The sequence below is a fragment of the Sciurus vulgaris genome (genome assembly GCF_902686455.1).
Source record: "Sciurus vulgaris genome assembly, chromosome: 1".
In the NCBI taxonomy this organism is placed as follows: domain Eukaryota; kingdom Metazoa; phylum Chordata; class Mammalia; order Rodentia; family Sciuridae; genus Sciurus; species Sciurus vulgaris.
The window spans coordinates 174,750,135-174,774,712 of NC_136461.1; the positions used below are offsets into that span (position 1 = coordinate 174,750,135).

At 36.9% G+C, this 24,578-nt stretch overlaps 1 protein-coding gene and 1 long non-coding RNA gene across 2 annotated transcripts; one reads left to right on the forward strand and one right to left on the reverse strand.

Annotated features, from left to right (window-relative positions):
- Positions 1 to 3,121: 3,121 nt before the first annotated feature.
- On the reverse strand, positions 3,122 to 11,445 carry ANKRD46 (ankyrin repeat domain 46). Its single transcript, XM_079131515.1, has 3 exons — positions 10,916 to 11,445; positions 9,599 to 9,757; positions 3,122 to 4,870 (listed from the first exon to the last, which is right to left on the reverse strand). The coding sequence occupies exons 1-3, from the start codon at positions 11,224 to 11,226 to the stop codon at positions 4,654 to 4,656; spliced, it is 687 nt and encodes a 228-aa protein (XP_078987641.1). The 5' UTR covers positions 11,227 to 11,445; the 3' UTR covers positions 3,122 to 4,653.
- LOC306656395 lies at positions 11,138 to 16,204 on the forward strand. Its single transcript, XR_013762504.1, has 2 exons — positions 11,138 to 11,267; positions 13,333 to 16,204. It is a non-coding gene; the product is annotated as an uncharacterized lncRNA (long non-coding RNA).
- Positions 16,205 to 24,578: the final 8,374 nt, after the last annotated feature.

A 24,578-nucleotide genomic window follows, 5' to 3' on the forward strand; every position in this document is an offset into this window, starting at 1 on the left:
TTTTTTTGTTGTTTTTTTTTGTTTGTTTGTTTGTTTGTTTTTTGTGGTGCTGGGGATCAAACCCAGGGCCTTGTGCATGCAAGGCGAGCACGCTACCGACTGAGCTATCTCCCCAGCCCCGAGATTGTAGTTCTTAATATCTAACATGAGTGTAGCCAACTCTCTGTTCCCAGGGAAGTGTCAACCCCTATAGAGCAGCCCAGTTGTGCTGTGGAGTCCAAGGATGACCAACTGAATGATATGCGTACCTATGTTCTTTGAGGGAAGCCAAAGGGTGTCCATGGCAAGGTCAGGCTCTTCTCTGGAAAATTGTTTTGAATCCACTTCAGAGTGCAATGGAATGGCTTCTGCCTGAACGATTTAAAAGGATATTTTAACCAGATGCTGGCTTCATCTCCCCAAACCCCAAGCAGTGTTCTATTAACTTTGGGGAAAGCCACTTACTGGTATAGTCTCCAAGTTTGAACTATGTGGAGAGAGCACGTATGCTTAAGATGAATAAATAAGATAAGCTGCAGCATGAATCCTAGATACAAGGGAGTAGCAACTGCTGAAATCAGTAAAATTATTTCACACAAATCAGGTAATATAAAGGCCAAATACAATGAAAGTAATTTCTAATAAAATGTGTTTTCAATATATAAATGCTCAGGCAAATTACATTAGAAGGAATGAGTCAATATGTTTAATAGAATCATGTTGGTCACTTAATTATCATCGGTAGCACTGCTGGCAATATCAAGACTTTTGAAACAGAATTCTTGGTCAAGTCTTGAACAAAATAAAGTGGAATCTTCCCTTAATTATCTGGTGGCTGTATTCTTGGAAAATTCATGGTACATTAAAAACTATCTTTGTTTTAAAATGTGAAAAGAGTTGAGGTTTAGTCTCAGATAACTGTAATAGTTCTTATTTGTTTTCTTAACATATGAATGTTCCGAAGAATACTAAAGAATCATGCAGGTTATGGAACAATTCTTTGTTGTGTCAAACTGGCCACTAATTGTCAACAGTGGCCCAAATCATTTCTAAAATCACTGGTCCAAGCCAATCATATGAATTCTACCTCCCCTGTATCCACCATTGACTAATTGTCAATCCAGGCCTAAAGTCAATGAATGCCTCCCACCGGTTGGTTTCAGATTAGGGTATATGATGTAATGTCAGCCAATGAAGCAGGGTTTGCTAGGGGCTTTGCAGCAATGTGTCCTAGGAAGAAATCACAGGAAAGATGGTTTCTTTTTACCACACATGCCTACCATCCCAGCTACTTGGGAGTTCGAGGCAAGAGGATCTCAAGTTTGAGGCCAGGCTTGGCCATCTAGCAAAATAAAAAGACGAAAAGAACTGGGTAGATTATAGCTCAGAGATAGAGCACTCTTGGTTTCAATCCCCAGTACTAAAAGGAAAAAAAAAAAAAAAAAAAAAAAAAACAGATAATTTCTTCTTCTCTATTAGGATACCTGAAAATTCTATGCTCATCTCAGAACTGGGGAATGTAGCAAAACAGAAGAGTACATCCCAAAGCCCAGGGGAGCTAAGCTAAAGACTTGTGGTCTATGTCAGCCCTACTGACTGCAAGATACAATGCAAGCAATTTCTAATAAAATGTGTTTTCAGTATGTAAATGCTCAGGCAAATTACTCGTAACATAAACCAATATACTTCATATGGTAGAAGATGCTTCCAATTTGGATTTTGAGTTTTTATAACTGAAAGCACTTTGATGCATATGTAAACAATTTCACACATAAAAGGCTAAGGTCAGGTGTAAAAAAACACCACCACCACCAAAAACAACACCAAAAGGTAAATAATGCTCTTGGACTTCCGTACCAGGTGGTAAACCTGTGCAGGCACTGCTGGGGGGAACCTGCACAATTCTTAGGTAAGGAGCTGGCTGCACAGGAAGGACCAGCCTGTGTAGTTTGTCCGTCATGCTGAGGCACACTGTGGGGTGAAGACCAGCACAGGCGATGCGTGCAACTTACTGGGGGGAACATGTGAGAATAAAGAGCTATGTGATCTGAAATAAAACATATAGTGACAGGCAAAGTAACGCTATCAGTACTGTGTATAAAAAGCTATGATGCACTGTGGACAGGAAGGGATGTAAAAATAGACGAAGGCTCTGCTTTTTACCAAGCTTATGATTACAGCGACAAATTTTTAAAAATACTGTTTACAGAAGAATAGGCCAAAAAATGCAAAATAAATGTGGTCTCCCTGAGTGTGGCAGTGGTGGGATCTGGCGGTAGAGAAGGCAGCAGCCCAGGATAGACTATGCAATGTTTTCTGAATATGCCAGGGTTTGAGCTTGAATGTGAAAGGCTGTTCCACTGGGAGCATGTGTAAATGGTGCGTCACAGGAGGAAAAGAATGCAGGAACAGGAGTGGAAAATTTAGTAATACCCTGTGGGGATGGCAGCAGGTGAGGCCCCAGATAAACACGGTACTGTTGCCAGTTTCGTGACAGACAGTGGGGTGGGAGGAAAGAGCCAATTTCTAATTGGGGATAAAGCCTCAGTCTGGCGTCCCAGCTCTACCGTGGCCTGGATGTGTGACCTTGGGCTGGATGAATCACTTCACCTTCCCCAGGTCAGCTTTCTCATCTTATAAAATGGGGACATGTCGGGCCCTAATGGGTATAAGGATGAAATGAGATGAGCCATGGTGAGTGACTTGTCTAATTGGGAGGTGCTTAACCATGGTAGTTATTGTCATTCTTAAATCCACAAGCATTTCACCCAAATTAGTTTTGGAGCATCTGTAAGGCATGCATGAAAGTCTAGCTATCTATTATGTCAGGTTTGAAAAAGCTTTGTTTTTCAAATAGCCAATTGCAATCCATTACAAAGTCCTGAATTAAAAGAAAAATCATGATATAGTGAGAAAGTAGACTGTGATTAAGGATTTATAAATATTTTATTGGTGGTTTTACTTAATACTGAATGCAGAGAATACAAAGAAATCAGCACTTAAAAGGAAACATTAATCTTTAAAAAAGTATAATATATTTACATATATTGACCAGTTTTGTATGTTTAGAATTACAAACAAATGTAAAGCTTTCATTCTGAATATACTTTGAATGAATATACTTTGAATTTGAGGCCTTTTTTTTTTTTTTTTTTTTTTTTTGCTGTAGTTATACCAAGCATGATTAATTTTGTTTGTATCTAACCTAAAAGCAAGACTCTACAAGCTGATCCTGAAACAAAACAGTATATCAGGAATTTTAAAACATCTTTTTAGGGAAGGAACAAGCCACGCAAAAGAAAAAAGTTTCAATACCAGATATATAAATACAAAGGAGGAAATATCAAGGAGCAAAAAGAATCACAAGTACCAATTCTACTCTAACTGTGATTTCTAATTCTAGCAACAATTCAACTAGCAGTAACTTAGATGCTATTGTTCTAGAAAATAAAACCGTTAATTCTTTCACTGCAATTTTCAGACTTCACTCAATGAACAATTATTAAGCATTCAGATTCTTTTGTAATAACCTAAGAAATGATTTATACATATAGAAACATTAACAAAAGAGGCCTTCAAACACACTGCTGAAAGCGGCAATAGAGTTTGGGGGCCAGATTTCAATGTACATAATGTTACCAGTCATAAAGAGCTTATGACAGTACAGTATGGCTCCTGTTGACTGAGTACTCCACCTGTTCCTCCTGTCCAAGAATCACCGATGTGGATGGGACTGCAATGACAAGTCTGACAGGCCTCTAAACAGTATAGCACGTTAAATAATTATGATACAACTGTGACGCACAGCTAGCTTATAGAACTGACGTTTCTACTGCAATAGCACTACAGAATTCTAGTGACATTAAATATTAGAATTATTTCTTCCTGCTAATATTCAGCAGAAAAAGAGTTTTCTGACTGCACTTTTGATGAACAGGACACCTCTAAAATATATACAAGGGGAAAGTAGAAAGTGAGCAAAGTGAACTCCTGAAGCTGATTTTTCACAGACACTAACAAGCAAAGCAGTTTACAATAAATCAAAATTGCCCTAAAGCAAAGATTAAATCAATCGGTTTTGAAGAAAATATAGTTCATTTCAAAAGTTTTGTTTGGTTTGTGACTAGACTTCAAAATGTTAAAATAAACCAAATAGATTCTAACAATATTAATTTGCCATACAAGATTTTTTAAAATGTACTCTAAGTTCAAAGGTTTTGTCCTCTCCCCAGAGAAAGTAAATAAAAAGAAAAAAGGAGCTCTTGCAAAAATAAACAAAACTAAACTCACCACCCAAAACATTCATAAAGGGAACGTTTTTTCTTTTTGGATACTTCAATTGGTCCAAGATCAGGGTAAGGTTTCTATCCTAAGGATACTCTCTTCCTTTAACTTCTATTCTCTAGTCATTTGCATGTTTTTATCAAGCAAGGCTAAGAGCAGATTTTCTTAAGAATTCAGGTTAAGTCAGAGGTAGCATTAGGATGCACTATAGTTGACTACAGTATGAAGTTCAAATGAACACATTATTATTCTAAAAGGATTACAATAAGTAAAAGTGCATAAAGAAAAATGCTCAGCCCTCACTGCCTTGCACTAAGAAAAATTTTGAGAAACTGGGAATCAATGTTGGGAGCCCAGAAATAGGCATTTGCCTCATCTCTTTGAGCTCCTTCAATGCACCAGTTCAGGCTGGTTTTCCACGAAGGGCAGCACTCCACTCACATAGTAGGCAATGCCAAGAGACAGCAAAGCAATGACAAAGATCAGGAGCAGGACCCTCCAGAAGCCCAGATCCTCTACGAATTCCTGCCAAGTGGTTCGAAAGCTGGACAGGACTCCTTCACCTTGCTGTAGGTTGGGATTGAGGAGGGAATGGCTTTCCATGGCACTGTTAAAGGAAGACAAAGAAAGACACACTTCACCATTTCAAAAATATAAACAGTAAGTCATGTTATTTATGAAAGGCCAAACTTATAATACAATAGTTATAAGAAGAAAACTGACTTACATATATGCTCTCACCCACTTCCATGCTCATTCACATATCCACAGGTACCGTGACAGTCTACCCTGAACTATAAATTGATGAACTGTAGTGACTGCTTCTTGGTTTAGTATCTAGCAGAATCAAATTAAAAATCCTAATAAAGATGTCCCAAGCAGAAGTCTTGACATAGGTCAAATGAGTTGTTTTCATCAAGATATAAACCAAAACACACTTAAAATTTAGGAGATTCAAAATGAAAACTCCTAATTTGAAATTTTAAGTGAATGAAAATAAGCACTTACATATATGTGTGAATGTAAAAGTTTAATGAGAATTTTAATTAATTTTAGTTCAATAATCTGATCAATGAAGGAATTCCTTCTTAAAGCATAATTTTGTAATAATGGAAACTTATTCCTTAGTCTGATGTACATGTGGACGGTCCATTCATTAGGAATTCTTAATAGTTTCTTCCTATTGGTTTTGGTCCTGTCTTATAAAACAATATAGAATAAGGGAGTGCAAATGCTATCAAAACACCGATTCTGATATTTAAAACACTGTCATTGAGAAATATGACCACCGCAGAGAGAACACAGAATCTCTACTTTTGGCATTTGAAGGAAGCACCATTATGAACTGAAAGCTTTATGGGATTGGCACCCATAGTTCTATCACAATGCAGGCCCTAGAACAGGGTATCATTTAGATAAACCCAAAAAGAATCATATGCATCAACTCTCTATTGGTTATAAAAGCTCATTACTATCCTTCCTATATCACTTCTTTTAATATTCCTCCAACCATCTAGGCACAGAACAATGAAAACAGTAAAGCAATGTCTTAGAGTCTTGTTTACCATGAACTGTGAGTAAGCACATCCAAAACTGACAGTTTTTTTAATCCTATAACTTTATTTTACTTCTTGGCACCATTAACTAAAGGTCCTTTAATCTTTATTGGTAATAGGGCTTCTCTAGTCACAGCCTGCTGCCTTCCTCATGGGCCAGTCTATTCAACATCCAAATTCTTTTTATATTAAAAATGCTTAGTCTCAGCCAGGCACAGTGATACTCAATTATAATCTCAGCAACCTGGGAGGCTGAATCAGGAGGATTGCAAATTCAAGGCCAACCTTGCTGAAAACTAATTGAAACCCTATCTCAAAATAAAAATAAAAAAGGGTTGGGGATGTAGTTCAGTGGTAAAGTACCCCTGGGTATAGTACCCAAAATAAATTAAAAAATTTAATTAAAAAATAAATAAAAGGGCTGGGGATGTGGCTCAGTGGGATAGCACCCATGAGTTCAATCCCCAGTACTGCCAAAAAAGAATAAAGGTTCTACTCTGAATAAGAGAAGACATTTTCAGTGGGAATCTACAATAATATGGGAATTTAAGAAAACTCAAGAAAGTTTCAAAGATTAGAACGTTAAGAAGACCTGAACAAGTGTTAACCATAAAAAGATAAAGCGCAGGACAGGTTTTGAACTATATGAAGTTTATTGAATAGACTGACATGCTGTCCCACTCAAAGACATAAGGTATCAAATGAGAATTCAGTGAGCACTCTCTAGGAGCTCAGGAAGCTTGGCCGATCAGAATTTTTGTTTTTTGGTATCAGGGATTGTGAACCCAGGGGCACTTAACTACTGAGTTACAATCCCAGCCTTTTTTATTTTTTATTTTGAGACAGGGTTTCACTAAGTTGCTTAGGGCCTCACTAAGTTGCTGAGGTCGGCTTTGAACTTGTGATCCTCCTGCCTCAGCCTCCGAAGTCGCTGGGATTACAGGCATGTGCCACCATGATTGACCCAATCAGAATTTTTTTTCATAAAGAGATTATTCAATGAAATGCTTTCCACTGTTCAGGGGATACCTGACTCTAGTATAATTTTGTGTGTGTGTTTAATCTTTCTTTTTAAACGTGTTATCTACACTGTCTCTGTCATTCTGTACCTCTATAATAAAAAGGAACTAAATTAAACTTAGGAAAATAGTAGGAGTGGGAAATGTTTTTCAGCAGCTTCATCTATAGGCCCTTACACAGAAGTTATGCTATATATCTGGAAACCCTAAGGAAAACACTGTATTAAACCATTTAAAACCTTGCTTCATCTTCTTTTCTAGAAAACATCAGCACTCAGCAGAGTTATAATGCCATATGCTAGCCAATCCCTTTAAACTTTTTACCCCTACCTTTTTTGGGAAATGATTTACATGCCATAAAATTCATCTTTTAAAACTATACAGTTCAGTGGCTTTCAGTATATTCACAAAGTTATAAACCATCTCCACTATCTAATTCTAATACATTTTCTTCACCTCTCTAAGAAACTCCGTACCCAACAGTTACTCTGAATTGTTCCCGCAGCTCCTTGTAACCACAATCTACTTCCTATCTTTGTGTATTTGCCTGTTTTGGACATTTCATATAGGAAGAATTATATAATATGTGGCCTTTTGTGCCTGGCTTCTATGCAGCACCAACCCATGTTGGAGCACATATCAGATTTCATTCCTTTTTCGGTGGAATAATACTCCATTCGATGAACAGGTGACAATTTGTTTATTCTTTCATCAGTTGATAGACTTGTGGGTGGTTTCCATCTTTTGGCTATTATGAATAATGCTGCTATAAACATCTATACACAAGTTTTTGTGTGGACATATGATTTCAATTGTCTTTGGTATGCAACTAGAAGTGGAATTGCTGGGTCATATGGTAACTATATGTGTAACTTTTAAGGAACTGCGGGCTGTTTTCTAAAGGGGCTGCACTAGTTTATGTTCCTTCCAGCAAAGTAAAGGTCCAATTTCTCCCTATCCTTCATAACATTTGTTACTGACTTTTTGATTATAGTCATCCTATTAGCTGTGAAGTGGTATTTCACTGTGGTTTTGATGCACATTTTCCTAATGACATTGTCTTTAAACTTAAGCCTCAATCACTGCATTTATTCCATGACACTAAGAGGTCTAAATAAGGTAGGAAATCTAGGTAATAAAAGTATTAATGATTTAATTCTTGAAGAAGTGGCTTTAGGCAAAGGTGTAAATAATGCAAAGTCTCATGCTAGAGTTACATGAAAAGTTTATGAAAAAAAGTAGGAGTACATATTTGATACTGAGCCACCTAAGCAACTAATCACTTCTTAGTTATGTAATCAAAATAGAGTCAAAATAAAGATAAACGTGTATTTCTGATTAAAAACAAAAGGGGGGGGGGGTTCCTGGAAAATGACTATTAACAAAATAAAGGTCTCAAAAATACACCAATTAAAAACACATTCTTGGATATTTGTCATAGTAAAGAAGCTTAAAATAATGTAATATCATTTTAGAAAGATGAAGATAAATTTCAAATTATTTTGAAGGAACATGATCTTTAACAAAGAATAGTTAACATTGTTAAAGTGCTTGACACTGACTGTTGACCCAGAGCATACAGGAGAGAAAAGGGCTTGTAAATGCATCTCTGACTTTATCTAAAATTTGTCATCTTTTGATGGTAACATGAGGAGCATGAACCCTTTTAGAGGTAAAACTGTTGAATTGCTTTAGGATAATAATGTGAGTAAAAGTATATAAACAAAGAAGACCTAAGTTTGAAAGTGGCATTTAATGGTCCCAGTAGTACACCAGCCAGCACAGGAGGAGGAGGAAGGCAATCATGGGTGCAAAGGAATCAGATGAAGGAAGGCTGATTGTGAAAAATTTAATTTAGAACCTACAGATACACAAGTGGTATCTGAGTGGTTGGTGCCACACTAAAGTCAAGTCCTGGTCAATCAGATACAAGGTGAATGGCTGATGTGGGCTTTTTTGTTCCATCTATATTCTACAGAAAAATTTGGGAACAAGCGATAGTAAGCTTATTATCCTTCTCAACTCTCTGTATAATGTAGTGGCCAAAATTCCATGGTGGTTCACCAAACTGTGTGCTACTAAAAACTAGGTCAGGTCTACTGACTTCCCTTGTTGAGCCAGTAGGCTGCAGAAAGGATGGTTTGCCAACTTTTCAAAACTCCCTGAACCAGTTCTCTACTGCCTCTAGATGAAAAGTGATGAGATATTTAGGACCTCATTAGCCACCGCATCTTAGCTTCAATTACTTAAGAGAAACCCAAATTTCATTAGTTCCAACTCCCATGAAAGTCGCTTTCAATGACTGAATTGTGTATGGGTTCAGTCTTATCTTACTTTCCCTGTTTTTGATTCTCAGCACTCTACTTTCCTATCCTTGAAACTATCTGTTTGATCTTTCTAATATTGTCCAAGTTCTCAGTCTTATCTTTCTCTTCCTTTTTTGAAATTTGATTCTTTTGGTGATCTGTACTTAGAATTCTCAAATACCCGTTTCCTTCCCTCAGATTCAGATTTTAACTAGCTCTTCTCCCTTGCACTGCCAATACAGCAGGTGGCTGGCTGAACATTATGTGCATGGGGGCACATAGTACTTTCTGTTAATAGTTTCTCAATTGTAATCTGAATTCATAAAGACTATATAGAGTTCAAAGACAGAATCAAAACCCTGCAATTGAAAGCAAAGAAACCAAGTTCACAAAGTTCCAACAAAAGATCCAGGTACTTAGTGACTGGCCCCTTAAAAAGTTATATCTCAAGTACCTTTCACTCTCAGCTGTCTGCATGGTCTCCAGTTTCGAGTGAGTTCCTCTGTTAAATCCTTTTACCTCCTGTTCTTCCAAAGATTCCAGCAATCGGATGACATCTTTATTCACTCCCCTGCGCTTTGCCAGAACTAAAGGAGTAGCACCTTGATGATTGCTAAAAAAAAAATTCATAAAAATAAAGAGGCTTACGGCAGTTATATTATCCTGTTAGTACTCATTTGTATAGATCTCAGCAAAGAAAGGATGGAATCAATTAACTCAAAATTAAAATTAATCTTGGAGCACAGCCAAGTTCAAGCCAGAAGCTGATGTTTGAATCAACCTACTTTCTTCATTCCAGGGAAAAGGAAAAGGAAAATACACAAGTAAAAAGAGTGGGTAAATGACAGTAAATAAAAAGAGAACATCTTCTCAGAGATTACTTGGACAGTTTAGTTCTAGACTCACTCTTATTTGACAGAGTTTATGGAAGAGCATATATTTTTAAAATCTTAAAAAAAAATTTTAAAAAGCTACTTTTGTACACTCAGCTATTTAACAGTAGTAACAGGACAGAACCCTAATCACACTGAATCCTGCAGTTAATTCCCACCACATTGTGACCTCAGTAACGAACCATTTACAGTCTTGTTCAGATTCAGAAGCATTGTAACATCAATAAACCAGGGCAGCAAGTAACTGTTATTTAAACCTCAAATTCAGTTTTAAAGGTGGCCTGACATCTTTCCCATTCAAGAAACAAGGTATTTCTAAATCAAGTTAAAAATCCATGATTTCCTCAAACTTCCTCCATCTAAAGACCCTGAACCCCAGAGAGATTATGAAGTTGGTATGTTATGTGACAGAAGGCAAATGAACTTTGGAGTCAGGAACTAAGTTCACATTCCAGCTCTGTCCCTTATAGCCAAGTGATCTCATCTCAACTCCATGTATAAAATGAACAGAACAAACTACTGTAAAAGCTGCTGGTTCTGAGGACGAGATGAGCTGCAATGTACGCAAACACAGTCCAGCTCACAGTAGATTATCAACAAATATTAGCTCTTTCCTTCTTACCCCATCTTACACTATGCAATGAGTTAGTAGAAACTAGCCACTCTTTTCACAGAAAATATTATACTGCTTCAGTGTAAATCTAGAAGTTAGTCTCTTGTTCTCTCACTTGCCTAACAAGATCTCAGTCTTCAATGCTTTTCTGAACTTGTCATTACAACTGATCAATAGGAAACAAAATTAAGACTCTGAGATCAGACCACTTGTTCAAAGACTAATGATAAAAAATGACTAGACTTCAAAACCACAAAGAACTTACCATATATCAATTTTGAGTCCATTGGAAACTAAGAATTGGATGGTATCCACATGGCCACAGAGATGAAGAGCTGTGTTTCCTTGATAATCTGTGGCCAGCAGATCAGCACCAAATTTATGCAACAGCTGGCAGATGTCTACATTCCCTCGGGCTGCTGCAAGGTGAAGGCCTGTCCTGCCTCTGCTGTCACGGATATTTGGGTCAAAGCCACTTTCCAGAAGCCGCTTAGAATAGTTAAAGTCTCCATCAATACAGGCTTGTAGCAAGGGCACATTAGTTTGAGAAGAATCATTTACAAAAACGTAGGACATTGTTCTAATGTGGATGGACTATGCCTGTAATGAAATATGAGGTGAGTGAGATCTGATGAAGCCAAACTGAATCAAGACAATGAAGTCGATCATGAAAGTACTATTTCTTATCCTTCTTGGACTCTTGTCTATAATAAAATTACTTTACTGACCAGAAACAATAACAAAGTTACCAATTATATTTTATTTTCCATTAAAAGATTTTATTTTCCTCACATTTGCTAGATCAAAATTGCAATTAAATTACTATGAAGCTGTTTTACTTTTCACCATGTAAGTAATTCTCTTTCATATATTTGCTTTTCCTTGTATTTGCGATATTCTATATGGTAAACAAAATTACCTGAATAAAAAAAAATTAACTTAATTGACACTCAATAAGGACCTTTAGAATGTTGTGTTTATAGCACAAAATTTCAAGTTTTCATAGAAAAGTCAATAAAAATAACAAACTGAATTTTAAAATTGGAAAAGACATGAAATCAATACAAATTAACCTTCATTTGACATCATCAACCCCACTGTGCTATATTGTGTGATCATCTCAATACAGGATTTTGCCAAACTCCAACTGTCTGAAGATAGATGAGGAAAAGTAGGCCTTCCTGGGAATGCAGAGGTGGGACAACAGCAGTAATTCCAACTGTGCCCACTGTAACATCTCTCTCTCTCTCTCTTGCTCTCTCTTTTTCCCCTTGGTTCACTGAAGAAAAAGTTCAAGCCTCTCAAAGGAAATTTTACTAGGAAACCAAAAACAAATCAAAACAGGAAAATACAAAAGCTGAGAAGAATGCGTTCACAGAGATTTCGCTCTTACTCTAAGGTTATAAAAGCTTAGGCTCAAAGGGGTTCAGTTTGCATTTCTTCAGGTGAAGTCTTTCTTCCTGGAACACTAACAGAATGAGTGCTAGACCAATCTCATCTCGTGTCTAAGCTCCAGAGCATTCAGGAAAGCAGAAGGCGTGGCTGTGGATACCAGTGGGACTGTTGGCCCACCTTCCTTTCAGTCTGTTTCTGCAGCCCAGCCCCCATCCCTCCAGGCCTGGGCTGCCTTTACACTGGAGCTCTGCTGTTGCCATGGGTTCTCTGGGGGAAGGAGAGGCGTACACTGACTGAGGCCATGCTCTGAGCCGGGCATCAACTAAGGGCTTTTAATGAACTTTACCTAATCTTCCTAACCACTTACCTTCCATGGTAAGGCTTGTTATCCTTGAATTTCAGTGAGAGTCACTGTAGGATTTTAAGCCAAGGAAATGGCATCACCTATGAGGCCAGAAACTGACATGGAGGGTTAGACTGGAGAGGGAAAGACTGAAGGCAGGGAGCTCAATGAACAGGTCAATGCGGCAATTTAGGCAAGAAATGATAAGAGTCTGACCTAAGACAGCAGCAGGAGGAGGGGACATTCTGGAAAGCAGGATGACTCAGTGGATGTGAGTGCGTGGATATGATGGGAGAGCAGCTGGTCAGGATGATTCCATATAAGGGGAAAATCTGCTTATGATCAAGAATTACAGAGGTCAAGAAGAAATAAACTTCAGATTATAATACTAAATAACGGTTTTTAAGAAAATTAACTCCATGAGAAGAATTTACTCAATAAAATAATCAGGAACTCGTTTTGGAGGGTAATCTCCTCATTTCCCCCTATAGTACTTACTGGTTTGTATAATAAAAGCTTATCACAAACCTTTTTAAAAACAAAACACCATATATTCAGAGCTTTTTGAGAGATAATATAGTTTGTCTAAATTCTGTAAGAATAGATACTGAAAAAAGATCTCCTTGGTATTTTGACTCAAATACGGTAAGAATTCTTGTGTTTGTCAGAATAGGATTCTTCTAAGTGTGGGCTCAGTAAGAATATAAGCCTTTCTTGTCTATTCAATTTTAGGTGCGAGTAAGTGTAGAGAATTTTGTCACCTTCTTTGTCCTTGAGAATCTTGCAAACCTCACCCCCATGTTTACCCCAATGACAGATGAACAGTGTTGTTCATCTTGATCACAGAGCTGAATCTCCTTTAATACAATGCCACAGGTCACTAAGGTTTTCACACAGTGTGAGGGAGCCCACAGCAAAAAGTACTTACGTCAGTGTAAGATTAGATCTTTCCTCCAGTGGTCACTCAGCAGTTTCTCTGAATTCTTAAGCAGGTTCAACAAAAATATTCAGTAATATGCCAGCAAGGATCTACAATAAAAAGAAAATTAAGTTATAGCAAAGGTGTGACATGAGAAAGAATGTCCTGTTCTATTCCACACAGACAGACCGAAGGACCCCACAAAACCTGCAGTGGGACAGCAAATTTCAGACTAGCAAGTAACTGGCCAGCAAGAAAGCAGTGAAAAGCAAGGAAGGAAGGGCTTAATGTGGAGCTACAATGTCATCCACAAACACGAAAGCATGAAAGAAGAAACATCAAACTATGTGCCATCAGCAGAGAACAAACTAGGCCCCCCAAATGCACCCACAGTCACTGTCTGGAATTCAGAATGCTTATTTTTTAAACATTATAAATGGAGCCTGGCTCCCAGATCACACCACAAAAACATCATTTTACTTCTTTAAACTCTTCTTAAGGTGCTGGAAATCAAACCCATGCCTTGCATATGGTAGGCAAGTGCTCTACCACTGACCCACATCTCTGTCCCTTACAAAAGCACTTGTAGAAATAAAACACTATTCATAATGAGAATGGGAAGGAACAGTGAAAATAGCCAAGAGGATACATTTACATTTAAACCAAGAGGATACATAAGGGCTGGGGTTGTGGCTCAGTGGTAGAGTGTTTGCCTGGCATGCGTGAGGCACTGGGTTTGATCCTCAGTACCACATAAAAATGAATAAATAAAATAAAGGTATTATGTCCATCTGTAACTAGAAAAAATTTTTGAAAAACCAAGAGAATACATGAGGAAAAATATTTCTGAATGGGTACAGTGGCACATGCCTGTAGTCTTTAGAGATTCAGGAGGCTGAGGCAGGAGAATCCCAAGTTTAAGGCCAGTTTGGGCAATTTAGTGAGACCCTGACTCAAAATAAAAATAAAACAAGAACTGGGGATGTAACTCAGTGGTAGAATACCACTGATTTCAATTCCCATACTGAAAAATTTTTTTTCTAATCTATCTTGAATGTATACTTACATCTCTTCCTGAGAATGTCCTTCCTCTTCTATTCAGTGTGAAAATCTGACCCAAATCTAGTGCAATCTTCTCTATACCACCTGACTTTGTTCCTGAACCGTGGTGTCACCCTATCTTAATGCTTCCATTGGGACCTGCTTTGGTTGCCCACTGTCCACTGAGATCTAGACTATGAAAGTACCCTGACTGCTCACTTGACATTCTTCTGGACAGATCATAGAAGCAGGGATATAAGTAGGCAATATGAACTACAAAAAAAGCAATATTAATGCATTAAATATCGACCATGTGCTGAAATGTGCTATGCTAACTGGTGTGATATAAAGTCCAAATCCCAAATTTGTTGTCAAGTTGAAACTTATATTAACCTTTTTTTGGTCAGTCATGTTCATTGTTATCAGATACCTTAAATAAATTCATGTAGGGAAATAATGGCATTTTATGATGCTCCATTTACAGTATGTATTTCAGGTTGTATCACAGGGCTATTAGTGCTAAGCTGGAGCTGGTGATAATGCCTGATAAACTGCATGTGAGCACCATCTCCACAACAGTGTCAATAAATATGAAGACGTAATACAAAAAACATCTATCCTTGTTTCCTAGTTTTCTGTGATCTCTTAATATCAATTCAGACATACTTAGTATTACTGAACCATTAATCTTCTGAACAAACATCCTGAATTCATCCAATGCCTAGAACTTTCTCTCTCTCATTCTAACCATTGGAGTGGAGTCTTCACAACCAATGCCTTTCTTTAATATAGGACTCGGCTTCAGCATTCAAAGTTAAAATAGTGCAAGGGGATTATTCTGAAGGTAAAAGAGTCCACATTATGTAAAAAAGAAGTTTTGCTTTTCATTTGGAGATGGAGTGCCAGATATATAATTATGCCCTCAAATAACTACTTAGTACTCCCTTAAATTAACAAAAAGGTGATGGTTCTGCCACTTTCTTCTGATGTGCCAAGGTCTTTGGTAACAAAACACACGTGATTCAATAACAGATTCATTTATGTGCTTCCACACTTATGTTATACGAATACATTAGACCAAATTACTAGAAAACAGCCAAGAAAACTGCCACAACTTCAACGAACCTTAACCACTAGACATCTATTAACGGCTTCCCTAAGAAGTCATAAAGTGAATAAAAATCAGAAAGGCAGAACATGTTAACTAATGTCTAAGGGCCAAGAATGACTAAAGATTTTTTAATTAAAATTTTTATATTGAGATAGCTGTAGATTCACATGTGAGAAATAAGAGTTCTTGTGTACCCTTTACCCAAGTGATAACTTCTTGCATATCTGCAGTACAGCATCACATCCAGGATATTGACACTGACATAAGCAAGATTCAGAACATTTCTACCACCACAAGATCTTTCAATTGCCCTTTTATACTTGTATCTTCTTCCCTTCCACCCCCACTTCTCCTTTACCCTTGGAAACCACTATTCTGTCTTTCGTTTCTGTAACTGTCATTTCAAGAATGCTGTATAAATGGAACCACACAGTACCATACATGGAACCTTTAGAACTTCTTTTTTCACTCAGCACAATTCTCTGGAGATTCATCCAGATTGTGTGTAGCAACAGTTTGTCCCTATCTTAATGCTGAGTAGTATTCTATGGTAAAGATGTACAAACATTTGTCATCCACTGTTGGTTGGCCATTACACTAAGCTTCTACAAACATTTGTGTACAGGCTTTTACGTGAACCTAATCTTTATTTTTCTGGGATAAATTGTTAGGAGTACAATTGCTGGGCCATATGAAGGCCTAAAGATTTTAATTGACGGACTACTGGGCTGGAAGATGCCTATCTTCCCCAATGCAAAAAACAATGTAAGGCCATCTTTGGAGTCATCTTTCTGGGCTTTAGGTTATTTATGGTAACTTCTTTGTACCACTAAGCATTTGGAAAAGCATAGTTGGATCCCTAGAACTCACCAAAGGGGGTGTTTAAGAACCATTCCACAATAAGAGTTAGAGGCACTACTGAGTGTGAACAGTGACAAGTACCTTTAAAAATTCACTGAGGACTGAGTCAGTTCCCCTGTGAATGAATGTAAAAGTTAAGTGTAATGAAAGCTGCTTTCAGAGGTGGGGAAAGGAGGGAAAGACATATAATATAGTCTGACTCTCCTAAGAGAGACTACCCTGAGGGGTGTACAACAGAGAGGATGTTTTCCTGCTGGTTGGAGGCTGTCAAGAGCTTGGCCACTCCACCTAGAACACGTGTGGAGCTGAAATTCCTGCGTTTGAATCCCAGCTCAGTTACTAACCAGCTCTAGGACTCCAGCACTCAATATGCAAGTCATTCTCCTCACAAGGCTGAGCACAATACTCTGCTAGACTGAAGAAAGCTTGCACAGATCATCAATCTGGTATCAGGGCAGTTTCTAGCAATGAGAAGGCATCTAGTGTGGAAGACAGAACCCCAGGAAAGAGTGAACTGGATCCTGGCAGGAGAAAAACACCAGGTCTGGTGCATGAGGAGTCCATGGTGGAAGTGGCTATGCCCCAGAAAGTATGCTGATTCTTCACCAGAGCTCTGCATCCTAAGGGACAGGGCCCAGAAAGGATATTGTCTGTGGACTGGATCAGAGGTAGACATGCTGGGATTGTTCAAACAGAACTGGGGGTCAGGTCTTGAGGGCTGGTGCAAACTGACACTTTCAACTCATTCTCTCAGTACTTCCTAATGGACTTCCTCAAGTCAGACATCCTTTTGGATGAGGTGATCACCTAGAAAAGTGCCCCTAATGTCAAATGGCTCTTGTCTGAATCTAAATAAACCAATAAGGAAGTCTCGGTGGGAGCATGTCACTTGATGGAAGTTCTATCTAATATTCTTTTAATTTAATATCTAAAATTCTAGACTCACAATCTTAGGTAAATAATCAAAACTTTAAGATCATATTCTTGATGGTTAAGATATAATGGAGAAAAGATATTCTATTTAAATATATACTGAACATGTAACCTAAAGTGGCCTTCTATATCTAATATCTACCACTGTACATAAATATTGATTTGTCATTATGAAAAGCCACTGGGTAAGGCAAGAGTAAGTGCTACATTTCTTGATTCCAATGGACTGACTACATCATCCCTGTATAGCAAATTTTTTTAAGGGTCTCGCTAATCTGTTTAGGGCTTTGATAACTTGCTGAGGCTGGTTTTGAACTTGTCATCATCTTGTCTCAGCTTCCCAAGTCACTGGGATTACAGGTGTGCACCACTGTGCCCAGCTCCTAAATAGCAATTTTAATCAAAGATCAAAGCATCAGACACTGTCAAAATGCAAGGAAAAAAGTGGCACAGCTTAAGAGACTTTATCAGGTCTTACTGCCTACACTTTCTAATGCCAAAGAAAAGTACCAAAATTGAGAAAATGAATCAAATATAGTAAATGGAGTTCTGAAATCTATATTCTCTATACCTGAGTTGGTTATTTTATCCTTTTAAAAGGATACTGTTGTTTCAAAACATATAATAACCTCAAAGAACCTTGAAGCCAGAATTTCAGATGAAGTCATTAAATCCTAACCACTAGTACTTTAGAATGACTGTTCTTGAAACCTAAAGCTCTGGGGTGTGGACACAGCTCAGTGATAGTGATAGAGTGCTTGTATGCTTGAGGCCCTGGGTTTAATCCCCAGCACTACATAACAAACAAACAACAGCAAACAAATAACACCTGCTAAAAAGCAAACAACAAAAAACCAACCAACCAAACAAACAAAAACCCTAAGCTTTGCACATATTCACAGATGTTGGGCAAGAAAAAAAAAAAAAAGCTATGTCTAAAGGAAATCTGGCTATATTTCTTCAGTCTGTTTATTTCAGCAGCTGTACTTCTCTAACAGAGTGATCTTAATTTCCAACGCCTACAGAGGTTAATGAGTCTATGGTCACACCTCTGTGAGTGACAGAGTGGGGCTTCATCTTTGTTCAATACTATTCCCAGTATGCCATGTGGTCTCACTACTCTTATCAAGATAATCAGGAGAAAACAGTTCATACAAAACTTGTTGCTTGCTCACAAATGTCCTACAATCCTTCCAGACCATATTTCTAGAAGGCAAGAAATAATTGTGTCTTGCTTGTGTATCTTGGCAAAACGCACAACACCTAGCACTTGTTTCTTGAAATTTAGAGATCGGAGACTCTGACAATTCTTTCCTAAATATATATTCAATTAAGTTCACTGTCAGAGGATTTAAAGTAACATTTTTTTCTTACAATTTGTTCTACATTTTACCATAAAATTTTTTTAGAAAATATATGAATGAAGAGAAGATAAAAATTACCCATAATCCTACCAACTAGAAATAACTCCTACTATATTGGTGCTATGGTCCTCTAGTGTTTCCCCCCCCCATATGTATTTATTTAATTCTTATTATATATACCAATGTTTAACTGTTTCACGTACCATATTGTGAATATCCTTCCATGTTGCCAGTGTGCCATTTTTAATGGTTGAAGAGTGTTCTACTGTATGTATGTACCATAAATTTCTTATTGAATTTCTTAGCATATTAAAAAGTAATTTGCCAGCCAAGTACAGTGCACACCTGTAATCTCAGTGACTTGGGAGGCTGAGTCAGGAGGATTACAAGTTCAAGGCTGGCCTCAGCAACTTACTGAGACCCTGTCTCAAAATAAAAAATATAAGAGTTGGGGATATAGCTCAGGGGTCGAGTGCCTGGGGTTTAATTTCTGGTACCATTAAAAAAAAAAAAAAGGAAATAAAAAATAATAAGAAGAGAGAGAAAAAAAAAAGAAAAAAGAAATCTGTACTATTTTCCCTATTATATAGATTCAAATTCAGACATTTAAAGTCAATCAAAATGTATAGTCTAACAGAATTTTAAAATAATCTTTTTGGCTAATATCTGAATATCCTAATGAGGTTTTAGGTCATGCATTTGAAACATGTGAAGAGATGAGGCTGGCTATCATGAATGGTTATGAAGCCATCTTGTCTGTTTAAGGGTTAATGGTTTCACTTGTGACAGCAATATTGATGTAATGCTTTATTTGCTCACTCGGAAACTTCCAGGATTCTGAATTATAGTTCATCTTAAACGAAAGCTGGATTAACATCTTTATCTTTTTTTTGGCATACTACATTATAAAGGACTGGGAAGTAAATTCCTATTGATTGTATGGTCAGGATTGTAATTTTTTGAGTTATCTGTCCTAATAAAGACAAACTGCAAATACTTATTTTAGGTTCTTAAAAAAAAGAGTCTTTCTCTTTCTGAAAGTGTAGTAACAAGTAAATTAAAAAGAGGAATTGAGAATATTATCCTTTCAGGATATCCCAGTACTATGCAGAACATTAGAGGGAAGATTTTTTAAGTAGAATCTTCTGAATTTTACTTTCAAAATAAAAAAATAAAAATTCAGCAAGAGCAATTTTGAGATAGAGCTGAATCCACCATTAACAGATACACTTTTTACTTTATACCTAAATTTTTGGAGAGTTCACATTTTGTGGTATATTTAACATTTTAATTTAAATGTTACAATCAATATTGTGATTTCTTCAATGTTAAGCTATCAATTACTTCATAAAATTTTATTAACCAACAAAAGAGAAAGTTAATTTGAAATGTGTGAATACTTTTCAAAAGTCCAGTTCATTATGTTTAAGGTCATATACTAATTAAAACTAGGTTAAACAGGTTTACTTAATAGATGCTATTAGGGAACCAAGCTTAATGAAAGAAAAAGAATACGTTTGTATGTCTGCTACTTCTAAGAAAACAATTGCTTCAAACATCGAGAATCACAGTTTTTGACACATTAAATTATTATACTGCAGGTGCTGTTTTTCCTCTAATAATTGATTTAATCCTTTTAAAAATCTCATAAGGTTAAGTACTAAAATTATCCTTGTTGCATAAGTAAAAATACCAAGTTGTTTGTTTTATAAGATTTTTATTTACATAATGAAATACCTCAGCAAATCTTTTACCAAAGATTACATAAGGGTTTATACTAGTTTAGCATTTATATTCCAAATTAACTCCCTATAATTATTTCATTCAAAGTGAACTTCTTTTTAAACCATAGTAAAATACTACCTGGAAATGTTTCTTCCTTTACAAGAAACAGTCTAGCACACATATTCTGAAGTAACCTTTTGTAATCATCTCATACAAAGTAAGTTTTTTAAAGTGTGAGAAAACAACAATAAAATATTTGGAAATCTCATTTTGCAGTAAGTGACTCATTATTCTCAAGTATTTCTTAATGTTTGAGGTAACAAGAAAAGTCTTACCTAACTTCTTCTTTTTCAATAAGAAAAAATCAAAAAACACCAACCAACGATTTCTGATATATTTCTGTATACATATTTATGTTACTTTTTTGTTTAAATTATTAAAGTTTAGTTAGAATTCAACTTTTAGAAAACATTAGCTTAAAATAAAAATTAATGGTTCACAAAAGTAATACTGGTATTTTATTTTATTCTAATACTTCTCAGTATTTTCCAGAATCTTTATTAAATAACTTAGCCACATTTAAAATTCTTAGCAATGGACTTTCTCTCCAGGAAGTTTTCAGTTTATTTATTTTGAATGCTGGGGAATGAACCCAAGGTGCTCTACCATGAGCTACATCCCTAGAACAAAAGACCCAGAATAGCCAAAGCAATCCTGGGCAGGAAGAGTGATGCAGGAGGTATCACAATCCCAGACCTTAAACTCTACTATAGGGCAACAGTAACAAAAACGGCATGGTACTGGCATCAGAATAGACAGGTAGATCAATGGTACAGGATAGAAGACATGGAGACATACCCACATAAGTACAGTAACCTCATACTAGACAAAAGTGCCAAAAACTTACAATGGAGAAAGGATAGCCTCTTCAACAAATGGTGCTGGGAAAACTGGAAGTCCATATGCAGTAAAATGAAATTAAACCCCTAGCTCTCACCCTGTACAAAACTCAACTCAAAATAGATCAAGGATCTAGGAATTAGACCTGAGACCCTTCACCAAGTAGAAGAAAAAGTAGGCCTAAATCTCAATTTGTAGTTATTTATTTTTTTTTGAGACAGAATTTTGCTAAGTTGTTGAGGTTGGCCTTGGACTTTCAATCCTCCTGCTTCACACTCCCAAGTTGCTGGGATTACAAGTGTGTGCTACCGCACCTGGTGAAATCTCTAGTTTATAACCTATAATTCTATAATAAAAATTAAAATAAGCATTGGAAAATCAATCAGAAGTCTTTCCTGTACATGTATTACTTCTCTAATAAAGTTCATTGATTTTTTTTTTTTAAATTTTTTCTAGATACAGTAGCACTTTAGTCAAATGGCCTAATGGTGCCACCTTGTGGCCTACCTGCTTTTGAGTGCAGCATTAGCATCTGGTAAGGTAAAAGGCAAAAGGAGCACTTTTGGGCAACCGCTATCAGGTCCCCTCTAATGAGCTTTGTCTTTTTTTCTTCTCACTTGAATAAATTATACTCTTTTACACTCAAAAAAAAAAAAAAAAAAAAAAAAAAAAGGACCACCTTTGAAGGTTTTCTTCATTTCATTTCAGTTACAAATTATCATAATCCTCAGTGATGATAAACTTGTGAAAATTCAGAATTGGGATGAAGTTAAATGTTTCTCTTTAGAAAACATTTACCAAGAAAATTAACAGCATAAATGATTTCAACTGTTCTGAAATCTGAATCTCATTAAAGTCACCTTAGCAGACTAATTAAAGTGCTTATTAATGACATTTTTATTCAGTTATTCAGTGTTTAATAGAGGAACTACAATTTTTACAAAATATTTCTTATTTTCTAAATATATCACAAAATTTAAACCAGTTGAAAGGCACAAGACTGTTTTCTTAGAAGAAACTTAACTATTTCCATGGGATATTTTAGAGCTGGAAGGGTCATCCAGGGTCATCCAAACCAATCTCTTTATTTTACAAATACGGATACTGAGAACCACAGAGTTCTTTCCCACACTTTAAAAAGAACTTTCCATGCTACTATACCCATTACACATCACTCCCAAGGTTCTAATCCTATACATGATTCATGGTAGAAATATAAAGTATATCACCTTCAATATAATAGTTTATTTTTCAAAATTCTATTATAATTTGTCCCTTTCTACAATCTAAATTTGTGCTAGGTGAACTGCATCCTTCATGCAAAGTATCCATTCTATTGACAAGAGGTGGACGAGGGCCTTCCCCGCTGGATCTCTGAGGTGTGGACTCGTGCGTAAAGCTACACACATCACTCTTACCTATTACATTTAGCGCCTAGCTAGACCCTTAAAATTCAGGAACTCCTTATATGTCCTTATTGAACCTACAGTCTACCCCAACCTCTAGTGGCCCTTGTAAATGAGTAGGATATACAAATAAAAACAACTAGAGAGTAGACTAAGAAACCAAGTTAGCCAAACGACCTTTTATAAAATGACCTTTTTTTTTTTTTTTTTTTTTTTTTTGCGGTGCCGGGGATTGAACCCAGGGCCTTGTGCTTACAAGGCTTAAAATGACCTTTTAAAATGGCACGTACAGGAGCAAAAGCTATTTGATGGAGATAAGTTAGCCTTTCCAACAAATGGTGCTAGAGCCAGTAGACATATGTTCCCGATTGCTGTCACAGAGCTAAAAGCATTGGCATTTCTTCAGAAAAGTGTCTGTTGTTTGTAAGGCACCTCTTTCAACTACACTTGAGTTTGTGCTAATGAGATGTCTCAGAGCGGGTGGTCAGATAATATCAGGATGGATGCTGGTCCTGAGAAAGTAAGAATGTAAAGCCCCATGAGATCTGGAGACCTCTGGATTGGTGAACACATTGTATGCTTGGAAGGGCTTGTGCCCAGAGGGGGCATGCCAACCAACCTTACCCTATGTATCTCCTGATTTGTACCCTTTATAACATTAAAAAATACACAAAATCACCAAAAATTGACAGAATGATTCACTATATAGGGAGACATTTCCTCTTTCTGCCCGCTGGATATGACAAGCTTTGAAGGTGAGACCTTTGGCAGGAGGGAATAAAAGATTGATAATTAAGAGAGTTGAGGAGTGCATGAAACTTAAAGGGAGCCTTTGGTTCTTTTTCTGCTTCTGGCTGGGAGTAACCTATTGGGGAAGCATCCTTTGAGACCCAGAGAAGAGGAAGTAGGAGGTCTATGCTTATACATGGCCCTAGGCTCAAGAAAGAAAAACAGACTAGCTTCTCCTAGGATTCCTAGCCCAGATTAGGAGAATTATAGGCAGAAGTTGTACTTTTTGGCTAAAGTTTTTCTCAAGCTGCCACTTAAGAATCTGAATGGTGGGGCAAGAAGTGGGAAACACCAATATACTAAGGCAGAACTGACTCAGCAGTCCCAGTAGCTTCCGTAGAATAATAATTTTGAATGGAAGAGCCAATGAATGATAGCAGTTTTCTTTCTGATTAAGACTTGGTGTCTCTACTAAAATGACAGATCTATGAGTTGGCTTAGTTTACATTTAGTACTCAGAGTTCTCGGAAGTCTTTCAGAAATGGGAACAGATCACAATAAATCCCCATACGAGTTTCCCACGGAACTATTTTTACTGACTGCTCAGAGACCCATCAGACCATTGTGCCAATGTGGGAAGAAAAGAGTGGTCAGTGACTAAGGATCTTAAGTCTGCAGAGCTACATGGTCCTCTGGACTTGCTGTATCCAGGCACGTCTGTTCAATAAACAGTCTTCGTACACTGGCAATTAAAATCGCTTTCTAGTTTCGGCAAGTACAGCCTCATTTTCCTTCTAGTTTCCCACTCGATTTCTCAGAACTACTTGATATTTTGTCATTTACTCTGACAAATACTGAAGAGACTGGAAATAACACATTAAAAATAAAAGTGCTATGGGCTGGGGTTGTGACTCCGTGTCAGAGCCTAGCATGTGTGAGGCACTGGGTTCTCAGCACCACAAAAGAACAAATAAAAGGTATTGTGTCCATCTACAACTAAAAACAAACAAACAAACAAACAAACAAACAAATAAATAAATGTTCTATATGACCTGAGGTTAGGGGCATGATAAACTATAAAACTTGAGAATTTTTTTAAAGAAACTTTAAATGATTGCTACTCTGAATTTTTGTTCTGGTACTAAAGAGAAATGCATTAAGAAAAGAATTATGATAGGCAAATTGTTCTCTAAAATGCTAT